This window comes from Rhinopithecus bieti, unplaced genomic scaffold (assembly GCF_001698545.2).
Source record: "Rhinopithecus bieti isolate Rb0 unplaced genomic scaffold, ASM169854v2 scaffold_947, whole genome shotgun sequence".
NCBI classification, from domain to species: domain Eukaryota; kingdom Metazoa; phylum Chordata; class Mammalia; order Primates; family Cercopithecidae; genus Rhinopithecus; species Rhinopithecus bieti.
Genome location: NW_016803664.1, coordinates 3,649,735 through 3,670,643, shown reverse-complemented (window position 1 = coordinate 3,670,643; position 20,909 = coordinate 3,649,735). Strand labels below are relative to the sequence as shown.

Genomic DNA, 20,909 nt, shown 5'->3' with positions numbered 1-20,909 from the left:
GGCCACCTTTTAGAAAGGAGTATATGGTCTCAAGTGGAATTTAAGTATTTTTGGGTTCCTGTTTGGGAAAAGGGTAAATATGATTAACTATAGACTTTAATAAATTTAGGATACATGGTATAAATTCCTGGAGAGTACCCACTAAAAGATTAAAATAAAATTTTAAGTAACACTATAAAGTACAGATGCTTCTGGACTTATGATGGGGTTGGGTCATAACAGACCCATTGAAACGTAAAAATATCATAATTTGAAAATGCATTTAATATACGTAACCTACCAAACATCATAGCTTAGCCTCGCCTACTTTAAACATGCTCAAAATGCTTATATTAGCCTAGAGTTGGGAAAAATCATCTAACATTTGTTTTATAATGAAGTGTTAAATATCTCATGTAATTTATTGAATACTGTATTGAAAATGAAAAACAGTATGGTTGTATGGGTACTCACAGGTACGGTTTCTGCTGGATGTGTATTGTTTTTGCACCATTGTAAAGTTGAAAAACACTAAATCAAACATCGTAAGTCAAGGACTGTCTGTATATAACTCCAAAACTAGTAGAATATTAAAATAAGATGAGAAAAGTGATACTTCAAAAGAAAGCAAAAAAATAAAGTAAAAATAAAAATAGAATGCAGAAGAAACAGAATGTTCACAATTTATCATTACCATAAACATAGTGGACTAAGTGCTGTAATTAAAAGACAAAGATTATCTGATTGTATTTTTAAAATGTATGTATATACTACAGAAAAGTTGAAAGTATAGTAGTGGAAAATATATATCATGCAAATACTAACCAAAGAAAGCTTGTATGACTGTTTCAAACAAAATAAATGTTCTGCATTGTCACTATTAATAAGGCTTAATTCACCAGAAAAATTACTTGTCTGCATATAATATTATCTCAAATTAAAACAAAAATTCATGAAATCACAGCTACAAATGGACAAATCTACCACCACAGTGAGGGATTTTAAAACATTTCTCTCAGTAACTGATAGATCAAGGAGAGAAAGAAAAATCTGTAAGGCCATGGAAAACTTAAATACAGGTAAATAATTCGTTCTTAGATATATACCTTCTGTCCACAGGGCTTCTTTTGGCATTTCTTGTAGTGCAGGTCTGTGATGAAAAATTCTGAAAAGTATTTGACTTTGTTTAATTTAAAAAAAAGTTTTTTTAAGGGGCGAGATATTGCTATGTTGCCCAGCCTGGAGTGCAGTGGCTCTCCACAGACATGATCATAGCTCTTTACAGCTTCGAACTGATTGCTTTAAGCAATCATCCCACCTCAGCCTCCCGAGTAACTGCACCTTTGTTTTTGAAAGACATTTTTGCTGGGAATACAGTTCTAGGTTAACATTTTTTTTCTCTCAGTACTTTTAAGGAAATCTGAAGACATCCTTATCTTTTTTCCTCAAAATGTACATGTCTTTTTTTATCTGATTGCTTTTAAAATTTTATTACTTGTTTTGAGCAATTTATGTTGCCTTTGTGTAGTTATCTTCATGTGTCTTGTGCTTGGGGTTCACTGAGCTTCTTGGATCTGTGAGTTGATCGTTTTCAGGTTTGGAAAATATTATAACTCTTGAAGGTGTCCAATAGTTCACTGATGCTTTTTCCTTTTTTAAATAAATTTTTTAACTCCTTTTTTCCTCTCTGTTTCATCTTGGATAATTTCTATTTCTATGTCTTCAAATTCACTGATCTTTTCTTCTGCTATGTCTAATCTGCCATTAATCTAATCAACATAATTTTTATCCCAGAAATTTTAGCTCTTATCCCTGAAAGTTCAATTTGGGTCTTTTAAAAATAACTTCTTAACCTTTTTTTTTTTTTTTTTTTTTTTTGAGACAGGGTCTTACTCTACAAGCCAGGCTGGAATGCAGCGGTACAATCATGGCTCACTGCAACCTTGGCCTCTCAGGCTCAAGCAATCCTCCCACCTCAGCCTCCCAAATAGCTGAGACCACAGGGGCATACTACCAAGCCATTTTTTTTTTTTTTTTTTTGGAGAGATGGGGTCTCACCATGTTGCCCAGGCTGGTCTTGAACTCCTGGGCTCAAGTGATCTTCCCTCACTGGCTTCCCAAAGTGCTGGAATTACAGGTGTGAGCCACTGTGCCAGGTCACTTTTTGACTTTTGGAAGATACAGCAGTTACATTAATTATTCTAATGTACCCCCTACTATTTCTGATATCTGTTCATTCTGACTAGTGATTTTCCTCATTATAGTCATGTTTTCCTGCATTTGTGTAGGCCTGCTAATCTTTGATTGGATGTCAGATACGGTTAATTTTACCTTTGTGGATATTCAATATTTTTGTATTTCTGTATACCTTGAGTTTTATTCTGGGACACCATATACTTAGAAATTACTTGACCTTTGCAGGTTTGTTTTTATCCTTTGTTTGTTGGGTACAGGGCAGTACTCAGTCTAGGGTTAATTATTCCCATACTACTGAGGCAAACCTTCTTGAGTTCTCCACCCATGCCCCATAAATTATAAGGTTTTTCATTCTGGCTAGTGGGAATGCACTGTTTCTGGTCCTGTTTAAACTGCCAAGCATTGTTCCTCCTACACCTCTGATTGTTCTTTTCCCAGCCTTTGGTAGTTTCCTGACACACAACATAGTGCTCTGCTGAATACTGCAAATCTCTCCATGCAGCTCTCTTCTCTCTGTAACTTGGTCCTAAGAACTCTCAGGGCCCTCAGTTCTTCCTCCTCAACTCAAGGTCTCTCTTGACTTTGCCTCATTTCCTATTTCCTGTGCTATGACTCGGAAACTCAAAGCAGTAAGCTGAGGTAATCATAGAACTCACTTCACTTGTTTTCTGTCTCTCATGGATCACTGTCCTTCAATCCTGATGTTACTAACTTTAACACCATTGTTTCAGGTTGTTTTTTGTTTCAGGTGGGAGGGTAAATCAGTCCTTATTACTCCAAATTAGTGAGAAGTGAAAGTCCTAAAACTATTTTTTTAAATTATGCAATAAGATAATTTTGAAAATCTCTACAGGGACTAATACGGTAAAATTACTATGCCAGAGGACAGCTTGCATTAGTAAAAGATAGGAGCTGCTGAGATAGATCAAAAACGTTAGAAAATCTGAGATGGATCCTTAGGCACCGGCATGAAAATTTTAGAATGAAAGAAATAAATTTTTGTTGGCTTTAGTCATTGAGATTTGGGGGATTATTACAATGTCATTCTAACCTATCCTGACTGATAGATTTAATCTGCTATCAATCTAAGGCTCAATTCACCAGAAAACAATAAGGTTCAATTCACCAGAAAAAATAAACTAAACTTGTCTGCATATAATATAATCTCAAAACAAAAGTTCTTGAAAACACAGCTATAAACATTTGAATCTGTTGACAAAGTTCTCATTCATTCTAAAAGTTCAGTGATTTTTCTGTTCATTATAGTAACTCAGATAACAGAGCAACCAACTCAGACATCATCAGCAAACAAATCAGAGGAGAGACAAAAATCTAGAGGGTCTCAAATCAGTAATTTAATGCTTCAGTTTAGAAGTGACATGTCATATTTGCCCACAGTTCACAATCCAAAACCAGACAGATGGTCCCACTCAACCATGAGGAAAGTGTAATCCTGCTGTGTCTGGTTCTCTAGGGAGAACCACTATTATATGGCAGATAGCCCTATGACTCACAGCCAAAACATTCTCTATTCTGAAGAGAGATAACTCCAAAGTCCCATTGCCATCAAATGGCATCAAAAGCGGCATCGAAAGTCCTATTGGCATCAGTGGCATCAAACTCAAAGTCCACTATCTCCTTCTAGTCTCTAAATCAGTAGATGGTGTGCCCTAGTCTCCTCTTGATCTGTTAATCAATGAACTAAAAAGTTGTCCATCCCCTACACATACAAGATTGAAAAAGAGATAGAAAAACTGTAATAAACACTTCTATTCAGAAAGGGAAAGATGGGAGACATAAAATCAGTTGGTGGGCCAAAGCAATTCTCTGCTACGATTTCCTCTACAATGGGGGTGCACAAATTCCTGATTCAAGCCTGATTCTGTTCCTCAGGAGGTAATCCCCAATGTATTCGTGTCCAAGGCTCTTGATCCTATCATCTAGGAGGTCCCATCTCTTAGTTTTATCCTTCTAGGCCACATTTGAGGCAGACATTAAGGAATATGTCCTGTTTGGAGCCCAAGGAGCTTTCTCACTCTGCTGCTTCCTATAGAAAGTTGGGGGCCCACGGGTCTCAAACAGTCATAAACTTTTAATCCAGGCCCATGGTTCCTTTAAGAGTACAATTCTCTCAAATATTTTGTTTTTTGTTTATATGATTCAAGTCAGCAGTGAGCCCAGAGGCAACTACAATTTTTAAAGATAGGTCTCCCCCAGCTGCTCCCCACACTTAACTGGAGTACCTTGAGACCATCAGGTATTGGTGGAAGTCTGACACATTAGTACCTGCTTCCTAAGCCATTTTGTCTAATTGAAAAGACATATTGGTCATTAGTATTTCCCAATTCCTGACATACTAATATTTGGGATGTGAGAAGGAGGAATCAAAATTTCTGAAAATTATCAGGAATTCCTAAATTATACAGAATCATCATTCTGCAGTTTTCATAACATTATACTTAACGTATTTTTTAATAATTGTGAGTGACCTTAATAAATATGGAATCATTTTTCTGTAGTAGTTATATTGTTTCAGAAATTTTTTGCTCAAAAATTAAAATGTGGTTTATTACTATGAGCCAATATACTGTGACAAGATAATATATTTTAATATCATTATTTCTACCTGATCTATTGACAACAGAAATGAAGGAAACAGTAACATAAATGTGAAATAAAAGTCATTTTAAAACTGGAAGACTACAAATACTTGTCTAAAAGTTATTCAAAAAAGAAAAATTTAAAGCACATAAGGCATTAATTGCCCTACCCAATCGTCTTTATCTTTATTTGGTTACAAATGTTTCAGATATAAAAATTTCTTTTATTTGGCAGTGGTATTAGTCCAGTTCAAAAACCATGACTGGCCTCTTACTTTTTTTAATGATGAAAGTATTTTGTCTGCCCTGATTTTGGTCTTGCTGTTGAAACTGATACTGCTTTTGCTAATTTATAGTTTAGATTTCTGATTTCTTTTTAAAATGTTCTATAACATTCATGTCCTCTTTTCTTTGCATTTCTTGTTAAACTATTTGCAAAGAACAGTAGACTTTGGCAAATACTTAAACACTGGAAGTGCCAACAAATTGATTTGGTAGTATTTGAAATATGTAACATGTGGATCTCTTGGCAAGGTTAAAGCATTACACAGAAGCACAGTCAAAATTGCCAGTTTAAGGGCTTATTTTGCTCCTATGTTGTGCTATTTCTTGGAACACCATTGATAGGATTTGTATAAAGTATACTATCTACATAAACCCATGGATATTTATTACATTTACAAGAATGACTAACCCTCAGCAGCAGATGAGGCAAGAACACATACTTACAATATGGCAATGGCAATCACTGAGTGATTCGATTGTGACCACTTTCCTTCTAAGTGCTCCTATTCTGGTTCCGGGAAATGTTGACCTTACCCTTGAATTCCACGTCAGCATTCCCTGCTCTTGCTTTTGGGCGTGACTTCAATGAAGTCCTTCAAAAGATAATGGCTCTAAGTTGATTATTAAGTTTTAATTCTAAGAGGAGAGTTACAATACTTTTCTCTGTCTCAACAATTTCTTGACTGACTTGTCTTGAAATTCAGAAAATATATAAATTTCCCAAAATATGCTGTTAGGAGTTCCCATATAGAAACACTATGGGACCTCTCTTTAATTTAGTTAAAAGTTTTAACAATTACTGTAATGGCCATATTCTTTATTTAATCAAATTTTGTTGCTTAAAGGCCTTTTTTTAATGGTTGGAGGTAAGAAGTTGTTGCCTCTCCAGCCTTGCATATACCTGAATTTCTAGAGTTCCTGTGTTCTCTTTTGTTCTCATTTGCAATCCTACCTTCTCTTATTTCTCAGCTGAGTTAATTTCTTTCTTAAAATACATTGTCAGGCCAGGTGGGATTGCTCACACCTGCAATCCCAGCACTTTGGGAGGCCAAGGTGGGTGGATCACCTGAGGTCAGGAGTTTGAGACCAGTCTGGCCAACATGGTGAAACCCCATCTCTACTAAAAATACAAAAAAAGCCAAAAAAAAAAAAATTAGCTGGGTGTGGTGATGGTATGATACCTGTAATCCCAGCTACTCAGGAAGCCGGGGCAGGAGAATCACTTGAACCCAGGAGGCAGAGGTTGCAGTGAGCCGAGATCACACTACTGCACTCCAGCCTGAGTGACAGAGCGAGACTCCAACCAAAAAAAAAAAAAAAAAAAAAAGAAAAAAAAAAACTTGTCAAATGCAGCTAATAGCTAATACAGTAATCAAAACATGCTGTTAACATTCTGTTATCCGAAGTCTTCTTCTGATAGACATACAAGTTTATTAAGAATATTATTTGTATTCCAAGTATTACAGGAAATAGTTTACCAAATCTTTCACATCAGAATTTGTATCACCTCATGTAGCCACACCATCTGTCACCTAAGCCACTGTAATAATTAAGTTGGATTTTATTTTTTTCATGGTAGCACTACACTTCCAGGATTCATGACTGTATTGATCAAGATAGGCCAGGTTATGTTGCAGAAACAAAAATTCCCTAACTATAGAGGCTTAAAACAAAAATACTCATTCTCTCTTACACGCCCATCTGAATAAACAGGGAGGCTCTGTTCATAGTAGTCCCTCAGTAACCCAGCCTGATGGAGCAGTCACCATCTCAAATATGACAAGGCACCACGACAAAGGAAAAAAAATTCTGAAGAGTTTCACATCAACAATTATATGCTCCAAACCAGAAGCCACTTTCACTCACAATGCACTGGCCAGGAACTAGTTACACGGCCACACACACTAGAAATATCTGGTGAATTGTAGGAATGAAAATCACACTAGGTTTTAAAATTAATAAATAAAACTGACTTTGAAGAGTTGAAGAAAAAAAATCTAGATGAAAACATCAAGTCTTAGAAGTTTATGCCAGGACAAGAAGCTTTCCGCTAATATTGTGGTAAGAGAATTTTCAATTTTACCTTACAAACTTAAGTATTGTTTTACTATTTTCTATAAAGATTATGCTAATATAATAATGGATATTTTGCCCGGGCATGGTGGCTCACGCCTGTAATCCTAACACTTTGGAAGTCCAAGGCAGGTGGATTACCTGAGGTCAGGAGTTCAGGACCAGCCTGGTCAACATGGTGAAACACCATCTCATACAAAATTAGCCAGGCATGGTGGCAGGCGCCTGTAATCCCAGCTACTCAGGANATGCACTGGCCAGGAACTAGTTACACGGCCACACACACTAGAAATATCTGGTGAATTGTAGGAATGAAAATCACACTAGGTTTTTAAAAATTAATAAATAAAACTGACTTTGAAGAGTTGAAGAAAAAAAATCTAGATGAAAACATCAAGTCTTAGAAGTTTATGCCAGGACAAGAAGCTTTCCGCTAATATTGTGGTAAGAGAATTTTCAATTTTTACCTTACAAACTTAAGTATTGTTTTACTATTTTTCTATAAAGATTATGCTAATATAATAATGGATATTTTGCCCGGGCATGGTGGCTCACGCCTGTAATCCTAACACTTTGGAAGTCCAAGGCAGGTGGATTACCTGAGGTCAGGAGTTCAGGACCAGCCTGGTCAACATGGTGAAACACCATCTCATACAAAAATTAGCCAGGCATGGTGGCAGGCGCCTGTAATCCCAGCTACTCAGGAGGCTGAGGCAGGAGAATTGCTTGAACCCAGGAGGTGGAGGTTGCAGTGAGCCGAGATCGTGCCATTGCACTCCAGCCTGGGCGACAAGAGTGAAACTCTGTCTCAAAAAAAAAAAAAAAAAAAAAAAAAAAAGGCCGGGCATGGTGGCTCACGCCTGTAATCCTAGCACTTTGGGAGGCCAAGGCGGCTGGACTGCCAGAGCTCAGGAGTTCGAGACCAGCCTGGGCAACACAGTGAAACCCCATCTCTACTAAGATACAAAAAATTAGCGAGTCCTGGCAGCTTGCGCCTGTAGTCCCAGCTACTCAGGAGGCTGAGGCAGGAGAATTGCTAGAACCCAGGAAGTGGAAGTTGCAGTGAGCTGAGATCATGCCACTGAATTCTAGCCTGGGCGACACAGAGAGTCTCTTAATTTAAAAACTGAATAATCTTCAAAAAATTGCAAACTTGTAATTCTAGAACAGGTAATAGTAAGAAATGTGGACCAAATTTATAAACTAAGTTCCACTGTAATATTTACAATAACAAAAATTAAAGAATGGTTATAAAAGTATGATATGGACTATATGAAAATATAAAGTAAGGCTGGCAAACTTTTCCTTAAAGGGCCAGATTGTACATAACTTAGGCTTGTGAGCCCTATGGTCTCTGTCTCATATAACTGTGCTGTTGTGGTGCAAAAGTAACAACAGACAACATGTAATTAAATAGTACGGCTATTCTAATATTTTGATTATAAAAATAGGTAGTCAACTGTGGGTCATAGTCTGCTAACCCCTAACACAGAGAATTAAAATGTTTTCAAGGAAGTGGAGGCCAGGCATGGTGGCTCACGCCTGTAATCCCAGCACTTTGGGAGGCCGAGGCAGGTGGATCACTTGAGATCAGGAGTTCAAAACTAGCCTGGCCAACATGGTGAAACCCCCATCTCTACCAAAAACAGAAAAATTAGCTGGATGTGGTGGCAGGCACTTGTAATCCCAGCTACTTGGGAGGCTGAGACACGAGAATTGCTTGAACCTGAGGGGCAGAGGTTGCAGTGAGCTGAGATTGCACCACTAACACCCCAGCCTGGGCAACAGAGTGAGACTCCATCTCAAGAAAAAAAAAAATGTCTTTAAGGTACCGGATAAAGATGAAATACTTTAAAAGTTTAAAACTGGTCTAGCGCGGTGGCTCACGCCTGTAATCCCAGCACTTTGGAAGCTGACGCAGGTGGATCACCGGAGGTCAGGACTTCGAGACCAGCCTGACTAACATAGAGAAACCCCGTCTCTACTAAAACTACAAAATTAGCCGGGCGTGGTGGCACATGCCTGTAATCCCAGCTACTCGGGAGGCTGAGGCAGGAGAATTGCTTGAACCCAGGAGGCGGAGGTTGCGGTGAGCCGAGATGGCGCCACTGCACTCCAGCCTGGACAACAAGAGCAAAAACTCCATCTGAAAAAAAAAGTTTAAAATCATACTTTATACTTCTCCAAATCTCCACAAACAGCATGCCTTACTTTAATATTCAGGGGAGAAAAGTCATTTTAAAAAAGGTGTTGGAGTGGATCAGCAATACAGTCAATTTTTCTATTCTGTTTTTGGTTAAGTCTAATGATCCTAGATGTACCTGGGACATTTTCCAGAAACCAAAATCCAAGGTAACTTCTGTGATCAACTGTCTTTCAAGTCATTAACTTCTGCAGCTACAGCTTCCCTTAAAGTGTGGCCCAACAATCTTCATAATAATGGCACACTGTGCCATCAATGAAGTCCAAATTATGTGGAAAATATTTGTTAAAAATGAAGGCAATTTTATAGGACTTTTAACAAGCAATTAAAAGCTCTCTAGAGCTAACTATAAAAAGCAATTTCACCCAACATATCTCATTTCTTAAAGATGTTACAGTTGTTGCTACAGATGTGTTTAGTTCCTCACAAATGATCTGAGTGTATCTTTTAATTTGAAGCTTTTAAGTTGAAAATTAAATATTGTCATGGCTTTCAAAAATCTATTTATTCATTTTGTCTACATTGATCTGCAGATGTGCCTCAGTCAAAAAAATAGTTATGCATCGCTTAATGATAGGGATCTATTCTGAGAAGTGCATTGTTAGGCGGTTTCAGCATTGTGCGAACATCATGGAGTGGTCTTACACAAACCTAGATGGTACTGCCTACTATACACCTAGGCTATATGGCATAGTCTATTACTCCTAGCTTGCAAACCTGGGCAGCATGTTACTGTACTAAATACCGTAAGCAAGTGTAACACGATGGTGTTTGTGTATCTAAAACATAGAAAATGTACAGTAAAAATATAGTATAAAGATAAAAAATTGTACGCCTATGAGTACTTACTATCAATGGAGCTTGCAGGTCTGGAAGTTGCTCTGGATGAGTGAGTGAACGGTGGCTGTGAAGGCCTAGGACATTACTGTACACTACTGTAGACTTTATCAATACTGTACACTTGGGCTAAAATTAAAAATGTTTCTTCAATAACAAACCCTAGCATACAATAACTTTTTTACTTTATATATTTAAATTTTTTTTACTTGACTCCTGACACAGGGTGTTGCTCTGTCCTTCAGGCTGGAGTACAGTGGCTCAATTACAGCTCACTGCAGCCTTGAACTCTTAGGCTCAAGTGATCATCCCACCTCAGCCTCCTGGGTAGCTGGGACTACAGGCAACTGCTACCATGCCTAACTAATTTTTTTTTTTTTTTTGAGATGGAGTCTTGCTCTGTCGCCCAGGCTGGAGTGCAATGGCGTGATCTCGGCTCACTGCAAGCTCTGCCTCCCGGGTTCACACCATTCTCCTGCCTCAGCCTCCTGTGTAGCTGGGACTACAGGCGCCCGCCACCATACCCGGCTAATGTTTTGTATTTTTAGTAGAGACAGGGTTTCACCATGTTAGCCAGGTTGGTCTTGATCTCCTGACCTCGTGATCCACCCGTCTCGGCCTCCCAAAGACTAGTTTTTTTATTATTTATTTTTTTGCAGAGGCACAGTTTCACCACGTTTTCCTGGCTAGTCTCAAACTCCTGGGCTTAAGCGATCTGCCCATCTCGGCCTCCCAAAGTGCTAGGACCACGGGCATGAGCCGCTGTGCCTGGCCTTTTACTTGACTCTTTTGTATTAATGTTTTGCTAACAACACAAACATTTTACAGCTCTACAAAAATTCTTTCTTTATATCCTATTCTATAACTTTTTTTTTACTATTAAACAGTTTTTTTTTTTGTTTGTTTTACTTTTAAACTTTTTTGTTAAAACTAAGACACACACACACATTAGCCTAGGCCTATGTGGGGTCAGCATCATCAAGATGTCACCAGGCAAAAGTATTTTTTCAGCTTCATTATAATCTTATTGGACCACCATCATCCATGGGGTACGTCATTATGTGGCACATAACTGTACTTAAAAGATAATTGTTTTTCCTTTTAAGTTTAGAAATAGGTAAATCAAGTGTTTCGCTTCTTAGCTGAGTAAACAAGTCTTAGTGTTATAATACTCTAGTAAAAATAAAACACTTGCAATCCTCTTCTAGTGCACACAAACTTCCTATTTCATTATAGTACAAAGAGTAGTCTTATAGTAACAAGTGCATATGTGAATATGGTATTCAGATTTTCAATATAAATTAACAGTGCATCCTATAAAATAAAGCTTCTTGATATTATTAAACTGCACTTATAATCCAGCATAATCCTATTGTTTTAACAGGGAACTATAACATACTAAGGCATCTTGATGGTTCTTAGGCAAACAGTCACTAAAGTGCATCACTGGCTTTCATATTTCTATCAAAGGAGTTTAAGCACTACAAAGCAGGGGTAGGCAAACTATAGTCCATGGGCCAAATCCAGTCAATATCCTATTTTTGTAAATAAAGTTTTACTGGAACACAGTTTCATAATTTACATATCATCTACACTGGCTTTCATGATACAAGGCAGAGTTGGGTAATTGTACTACATGGCCCACAATTATTTACTGTCTGGCCCTGTAGAGGAAGTTTCCTAATCACTGCTCTAAAGCACTGCTACCAAAGGTTTGGTGTGCATACCTGGATTGGTTGTTCCTGATTGGAGATAAGGAGATTGAGAGAGAATGTAAACCAGCTATGGTTCCAAGTACAATTCTTAATTCAACTATTTTTTTTTTCATTGCCAGGCTTTCTCAATGAAGCACTTACAGTCCAGTATAGGTTCTTTTCTCATAGTATATAGGTACAAACAGTTCATTGACCTGCTACTTTGAATACCACTACTCGAAAGGTAGATGGGGGCCGGAGTAGCAAAGCTCCAAAGGGATTATGTACTTATTTTGAGCACTTAGAGGCTTATTTTGGCATAGTGCTCTAGAGTTTTGTAGTATAATGTGATAATGTGGCAACACACTGAATGAGACTCACAAAGTGTTCCTTATAGAGACAGGCCTTTTCCCTGCACTCGGCTCTTCTAAGATTCATATTTTCCAAAAATCTTCCATGATACAGAATTACATTTTAACACGGTGAAGGATGACAGCTAATGGCTCCCTCTCTCCCTATCTTTTCTTGGGAGCAAGAAAGATAAAAATATTAGCTCTCCTCCTCAAAATACTCAAAATAATTCATAATATATTTTGCCTATTTAGCCTCTTTAAATTGTTGAGCAGATAAAAAAGTATAATATTAAATTCTATTTATCTGGAAGTAAAAGAATTTATAAAGCAAATCTATTCTCATAAATATTAGCAATATTGTCCCCTGTACTTTAAGTCCTAATTTAAAATAATGTATCAGCAGTTAAAGAACATAGAATGGAATCCTCACCGCTAACACTGATATTAAATTTCTTGAACAAGTATATAATTTCTAAAGGCACCAAAGGTAATCTGAATCAAGCAGTGATTGGAAAAATAGAATTATTTGGGGACAGATTTTATTGCAAATATTTAGTCAAAACTACTATATACAGCAGAGTTTTAATCGCCATTTAAAACATTGAACATTCAGTGAAACAAAATTTAAGAATCCAAAGCACATTTTAAGAAGTAAAATGAAGCATTTTAAATAAAAGTTTATTAGTACTTCAAAGCAAACTACTGTTCTTCATATTATTCATTTCTATATCTATTATATTCTAGATGATAAAAAAAACTGAGAAATCAATGTAGCAGCCATCTTATAGATAAATTAGGCTAAATCTCCAAAGCCAGTTTTTTACATCACTGTTTTAGGTCCCATTTGAAGTTTTTATTTTACAATTACAGAAAAGTCACTTAAACATGGCTGAATACATGCCAGGATATGTTTTCAGTTTACTATTTTACAATATCTACATTATACCATACTTTGGTTTGGCTTCCAGACCATTTTTATGGGCCTATTTCTAAAGAAGATCATTAAAACAATATTAAAAGCATAATAGCTACAGGAGTTTCAAAATGGGTGTCTACTTTACATTAATACAACTAATACATCAAAGAATTTCTACACAGCTTACACACTGACAAAAAGCACAAATATAAATTTATATCTTAATAATTCCACTTTCACTGAAAGTTTAATTAAGGTAAGCTTACAGCCTAGCAGGCTAACACTTGTATGGAGGTACAAAGATTCAAATATTCTGTTTACATGCGTCTGACAGACTGGAATGTTATATTAAATCCAAAATTAAGTTTATGTTCATCCAAATTCTCATTAGGTCAATTTAGTACTCTAAGCATGCTCCATTTACCAGCATCATCCTAAAAAATAAAGCCTTCATTAACAATGCCAATCAGCCATTATTTTAAATCAGTTACTCCCAAAAAGTACATGGTTTCCAAATCTCTTCCTCTCAGTTCACTGAAAAGGATATATACGTAATAACGATTTTTAGCTTAGGACTGATGGAAGTTTGAAAGGCTTTATAAATATAACTAATATCATCAATTCATGTCAGCAACCAAATCCCATTTCCTTGAAAACCATTAAACGAGACCTTTCCACTGCAATTGTAACTATCGTTAAAATCTTGTTCATGTTTTTAATAACTTCTTGGGAATCCCTACTAATCATGCTATTATTGGCGAATTGATTTGATAACATAGGTTGAACATACAGGTAAAGTGTATGTGTGACCTCCCTTATATATTTCCATTTCTGAACCTACAAAAGCACCACTGAGCTCACCTGATAGCACTGTTCCAAATGCCCTTATCGTTGGTACACTGAAACTTAAAATGACTAATTTCAACTTCTTTCTTTTTCATCTGCCAGGTCTACTGTTGCCTCTGTTGTGCTGGGGTTATTTCCTCCAGGAATGTCATCTGTTTGATCAGACCCTACTTCATCAGTCTTGGCTGAAGGATCACCACTACCTTTCTGAAGAATCTCTGTGGCTTCATACTCAAGTACCTCTGAAGGAGTCAGAGGTTCCAAATGAATACTGCCTTGCTCACTAACATCAGAACTAACAGATTCAGGTTCATCTCTTTTTCTCAAAAACTGATCAATGCTAACATTATCTGATGTTAACCGCAAATCCTTAATATTCTTTGAAGAAAATTTGGCTTCACTGGAGTTGTGATCTTTAATCTGAGCAGATAAGATTATGTTTTCTGAACTTTGGCGCATCTTCAACTCCATTTCCTGACAAACATGTTGTATTTGTTTTTTCTTTTCCACTTTATCTGCACCAATATTTGAATCACAACTGAAGATGTTTTTTGAGCCAGTTTCCTGGTCTGCAAGACAGGTTTCATTTTCCTTATCCGAAACTGTTAGGCTTTCTTCACTTTTTGTTGTTGATGAGCCTTCAAAAGAATTTGCATTACATCCATTTTTTTCTTCTGAAGAAGCAGCTTTATCCTGTTTACTGAAAAATAAAGTAATTTATTAAGTATTTCTTCATAAAGCAATGTTTTGAACACTATCAAAATAAAGACATGCTCTAAAAAATAAAAGTCAAGGTACATTTGCCCATCAAAAAGGAAAACAAGTCCAAGTTCCACATCCTTGCTATGCCAGTATAATTTAGCAGGAGGCCATTTTCTTAGGCAAGATTCTGAGAAAATCTGGAGTCACATACTAAAAGATGTCTATCAACTAGTCCTAGTTCTGGCTGTCATTATTTTCATCTGTTCATATCTCTTGCCCTGTTTCTAGTTTAATTTAAGTATTTTTATTAACTTGCAAAAGTACCTAAAATAAAAAAATACACTTGGGGAAAAAATCTATTATTTTGCTATGTTTTTTTTTTTTTTTTTTTTTTTGAGACAGGGTCTTGTTCTGTCACCCAGACTGGAACACAGTGGTGCAAATGTCTCACTGCAGCTTTGACCTCCTGGACTCAATCGATCCTCCCACCTCAGGCTCCCAAGTAGCTAGGAATATAGGCGCACACCACCAAGCCCAGCTAATTTTTTTATTTTTCAAAGAGATAAGGTCTTGCCATGTTACCCAGGCTGGTCTCCTAGGCTCAAGCAATCCTCTTGCCTTGGCTCCCAAAGTGCTGGGATTACAGGTGTGAGCCACCATGTCCAGCCTCCTTTATGATTTAAATAGCCTCTTATGTTTAGGATGTTTTTCCATACATAAAATCAGATAATCATTCAAACATATTTCTCTAATTTTAATAGCCTAATTTTAAAACATAAACACATGCCTGAAAAACTGTATGTAAATATATAACATATATACACATCTAAGTGTGTGAACATGTTTGTACACATATATATTTATATGTGTGTGCTTCTGTATGTTCCTTCTGGCCCTGATGTGTTAACAGAAACTATCTAGCGAATCATAAAATACGAAAAACAAGATTTCTAAGAAGATCACCAATCCATTATCTAGATCTAAGGATGCTTATTTTAGAAAAATAAATTTAATGATTACATATGCCTTATTTCTTACATTTAATCAATCTGACATTTAGACGTATTCCCAATGAATTGCACAAATATCCTAGCAACATTTCCAAAAGGCAATTTATTATTTACTAAATTGTTATTTATATAAGGCTATTTCTCTGCTATTTGTTTTGTTCTACTGATTTGTCTTTAGACTATTCCTAAATCAACAGCACCCAGTTTTAACAATTACTGATTAACAATATACTTTAGAACTAAACAAATCACCTACATTCTACAACTCTTCCCCATAAATTTCATACTTTAAAAATGTAAAAGATATTTATCAAGGAAGCTCATTAAAACAATGTTTAAAACAGTGAATATTAAAAATCTATTTTTTTTTTTTTTTGAGACACAGTCTCACTGTGTCACCCAGGGTGGAGTGCAGTGGCATGATCTCGGCTCACTGCAACCTCTGCCTCCTGGGTTCAAGTGATTCTCCTGCCTTGGTCTCCCAAGTAGCTGGGATTACAGGCGCATGCCACCAAGCCCGGCTAATTTTGTATTTTAGTAGAGATGGGGTTTCACCATGCTGATCAGGCTGGTCTCGAACTCCTGACCTTGTGATCCACCCGCCTCGGCCTCCCAAAGTGCTGGGATTACAGGCATGAGCCACGGTGCCCAGCCAAAACCTAATATGTTATCCAACAAGAAAGGAATGATTAAATACATTATGGTATTACTAAGTAGAAACATATAAATCTTTTTTTAAGTTTGTCAGTTTCCAAAACAAATCTCATAAATGTTTATTAAATTCATAATTTAATTTATAAAATAGTCTATTGTGCAGTTAATATATTATTTTTTATCATGGTAAAATTTTGCTTTTCTTGATTTGGATCCTCCCCATTTCTCTCTCTATATATAGATATAGATATTTTAAGGCTAGTCAAGTGAAGCGGTGGGAGTGGAAAAGAACAAAGAACTCTGCAACTGGCTGTGATCAATCAGTTGTATCCTTTTGTTACATTATGATTGGGCAAGTTTGTCCACTATATTTTGTAATCATATGTTAGTGGTAGATTAGAAAGATTCTGATTTTACACCAGGCTACTTTAATCAATATTCTCATTAATTTCAATCATTCTTAACTCATTTTTTGGATCTTAACTGGCTAACTACATATAGAAAATTATTTTTTTCCTCATTTCAAATTTGTATAAATCTTATTTTGTTCAGATCATAATGGACTAACTACAATTTACAGAAAATGTTAAATAATACAGAGATGACTAGTCCACATTTTCTAACTCTTTAGTTGATTTTTTGTTAACATACCCCTGAGAAATTACAAAAAATGCCAGGTGAGGAAAGGGCGAGATAACTTTACTAATGAAGTACAAGAAACACCTCCATAGGAACTTAATCAGTAATTTGCTTTTAGGGACAAAAGATTAATCTCAACAGACTAACAGGCAACCTACTGTAAAATATATAGCATACAGATATAAATGGGTGAAATTACTTAAAAGACAAAATAAAATTACCCTTCTTTGGAATAAAGTTCTAATTGGAATGTTCAGATTCTCTTCTGCTAAAAGACTGTGAAACATCTTGTGTTCTTTAACATTCTACCAAAGTATGAAAATTTTAAAAGCCAATCCCTGAATTTTGAAACTATTGAAATCCTACCACATAAGTAGTCTTACAGTTTTTTGAAAATACTTTAAAAAATCTTAAGATTATCTATTTGCAATAACTGTTCCTGTCCAGTCACATGTAGCATCTTGTAAATGTTTTCATTTAATAGGGGCAAAGAAAATCTGCCAACATTTTACTTGCTAGTAAGTAGTTTTCAAAATTTAACAACATAAAATATACTCCATATGTTTAAAAGATTTAAAATGAAGGATATAGAGAATATTTTGTTGGATTAAAGTTTTAAGTTTTATTTTAATTAAGAGCCATTATAGAAATAGCACTATATACAAAATTTAAATAGTCCTTTGCCAGTTAACTGTGAAATAATGCAGCTCAAGTGTTATTTCATATACTTGAATTTTAAGAAACTCATTTTTTCCTTATATTTACCTTTCAGAATTTGATGTTTCTGTTTCTCTTTCAGCCATGTTAGGTCTTGCAATTTCCTGAAATAATTAATAATACTTTTCTTTTATATTCACAGTTAATCTTAAAGAAAACTATTTTTATTACGTTAAACTTTCTGGATAAAAGAAACTTAAGTGTGTAACTTAATATAACACAGAAATAGAAAAATAATTTATTAAATATAAAATATAATTAGAATAATTATCATAATTATATGCGGTTTTAAAAATGTTTTTAAACTTATAAAAGTTTCAGTGTACCAAAAGTTTCTGATTCAAGGTAAAAAAGCAGTTACCCACCCATGTCAATATCTGCTTTTCTTAACCTCTATTTCAAATGTGGGTCATAATTACAATTCTAGTAAAACACAACTTGAATTTGAATAACAAGATGCCTCCATAGTATTTTATNGACACAGTCTCACTGTGTCACCCAGGGTGGAGTGCAGTGGCATGATCTCGGCTCACTGCAACCTCTGCCTCCTGGGTTCAAGTGATTCTCCTGCCTTGGTCTCCCAAGTAGCTGGGATTACAGGCGCATGCCACCAAGCCCGGCTAATTTTTGTATTTTTAGTAGAGATGGGGTTTCACCATGTTGGTCAGGCTGGTCTCGAACTCCTGACCTTGTGATCCACCCGCCTCGGCCTCCCAAAGTGCTGGGATTACAGGCATGAGCCACGGTGCCCAGCCAAAAACCTAATATGTTATCCAACAAGAAAGGAATGATTAAATACATTATGGTATTACTAAGTAGAAACATATAAATCTTTTTTTAAGTTTGTCAGTTTCCAAAACAAATCTCATAAATGTTTATTAAATTCATAATTTAATTTATAAAATAGTCTATTGTGCAGTTAATATATTATTTTTTATCATGGTAAAATTTTGCTTTTCTTGATTTGGATCCTCCCCATTTCTCTCTCTATATATAGATATAGATATTTTTAAGGCTAGTCAAGTGAAGCGGTGGGAGTGGAAAAAGAACAAAGAACTCTGCAACTGGCTGTGATCAATCAGTTGTATCCTTTTTGTTACATTATGATTGGGCAAGTTTGTCCACTATATTTTGTAATCATATGTTAGTGGTAGATTAGAAAGATTCTGATTTTTACACCAGGCTACTTTAATCAATATTCTCATTAATTTCAATCATTCTTAACTCATTTTTTGGATCTTAACTGGCTAACTACATATAGAAAAATTATTTTTTTCCTCATTTCAAATTTGTATAAATCTTATTTTTGTTCAGATCATAATGGACTAACTACAATTTACAGAAAATGTTAAATAATACAGAGATGACTAGTCCACATTTTCTAACTCTTTAGTTGATTTTTTGTTAACATACCCCTGAGAAATTACAAAAAATGCCAGGTGAGGAAAGGGCGAGATAACTTTACTAATGAAGTACAAGAAACACCTCCATAGGAACTTAATCAGTAATTTGCTTTTAGGGACAAAAGATTAATCTCAACAGACTAACAGGCAACCTACTGTAAAATATATAGCATACAGATATAAATGGGTGAAATTACTTAAAAGACAAAATAAAATTACCCTTCTTTGGAATAAAGTTCTAATTGGAATGTTCAGATTCTCTTCTGCTAAAAGACTGTGAAACATCTTGTGTTCTTTAACATTCTACCAAAGTATGAAAATTTTAAAAGCCAATCCCTGAATTTTGAAACTATTGAAATCCTACCACATAAGTAGTCTTACAGTTTTTTGAAAATACTTTAAAAAATCTTAAGATTATCTATTTGCAATAACTGTTCCTGTCCAGTCACATGTAGCATCTTGTAAATGTTTTCATTTAATAGGGGCAAAGAAAATCTGCCAACATTTTACTTGCTAGTAAGTAGTTTTTCAAAAATTTAACAACATAAAATATACTCCATATGTTTAAAAGATTTAAAAATGAAGGATATAGAGAATATTTTTGTTGGATTAAAGTTTTTAAGTTTTATTTTAATTAAGAGCCATTATAGAAATAGCACTATATACAAAAATTTAAATAGTCCTTTGCCAGTTAACTGTGAAATAATGCAGCTCAAGTGTTATTTCATATACTTGAATTTTAAGAAACTCATTTTTTCCTTATATTTACCTTTCAGAATTTGATGTTTCTGTTTCTCTTTCAGCCATGTTAGGTCTTGCAATTTCCTGAAATAATTAATAATACTTTTCTTTTATATTCACAGTTAATCTTAAAGAAAACTATTTTTATTACGTTAAACTTTCTGGATAAAAGAAACTTAAGTGTGTAACTTAATATAACACAGAAATAGAAAAATAATTTATTAAATATAAAATATAATTAGAATAATTATCATAATTATATGCGGTTTTAAAAATGGTTTTAAACTTATAAAAGTTTCAGTGTACCAAAAGTTTCTGATTCAAGGTAAAAAAGCAGTTACCCACCCATGTCAATATCTGCTTTTCTTAACCTCTATTTCAAATGTGGGTCATAATTACAATTCTAGTAAAACACAACTTGAATTTGAATAACAAGATGCCTCCATAGTATTTTATATAAATATATTAAGCACAGAGATTTAGATAAAACATTTTTGAATTTATGATTTCATAGTGAGTCACGGTAACCCTTCCACTGTCAAACCAAAAATATGAAACAGTCCACTAAGGAAGAAATATTCTACTTATTTCAAATGTTTTACAGGGAAGAAAGAAGAGTAAAACCTCAGTAAGCCATAGGCCAACCTAACAGCTTGTAACAATTACCAGCTATGCAGTACATATGATGCATGAAGCAGTGTATTAAGAACTTTACATTCACTATCTCATTTAATCTACGTATTAGATTTTATAAACACTATTTTTATACATGAGAAATAAGACTGAGTGGGAACCCAACGCAATACCACAATAACTGGTAAAGAACCAAGGCAATACCACAATAAGTAGTAAAGATTCAAATCTACATCTACCTCTTAACCACTATGGTAGATCAACTCAAGCCTATAAAATTGATAATGGTGTATTTACCACACACACTCATCTACTCACCCTCTCAAAACCCTGCTAAAATGAGGGCAAAGAAATAAAATATTTTTACTCATAAAGATGAAGGAAACATCAAAGTATACTAACTGCTAAACAGATTTCACCAACTTTTT

The 20,909-nt window shown here is 35.2% G+C and overlaps 1 protein-coding gene across 8 annotated transcripts in view; it reads right to left on the bottom strand.

Annotated features, from left to right (window-relative positions):
- Window positions 1–12,742: 12,742 nt before the first annotated feature.
- ZNF280D (zinc finger protein 280D) overlaps window positions 12,743–20,909 on the bottom strand; it is a 102,240-nt gene continuing 94,073 nt past the window's right edge. For 4 of the 8 annotated variants that reach the window (XM_017896621.1, XM_017847051.1, XM_017847055.1 and 1 more), the window contains 2 exons: window positions 19,877–19,932; window positions 14,058–14,682 (listed from right to left, as the gene is read on the bottom strand). In XM_017896621.1, the coding sequence (XP_017752110.1) occupies window positions 14,058–14,682; window positions 19,877–19,932 (681 nt within the window). Of the gene's footprint in view, window positions 14,683–19,876; window positions 19,933–20,909 lie in introns of those variants that run through there. The other 4 variants (XM_017896613.1, XM_017896617.1, XM_017896629.1 and 1 more) reach the window with 2 other exon arrangements.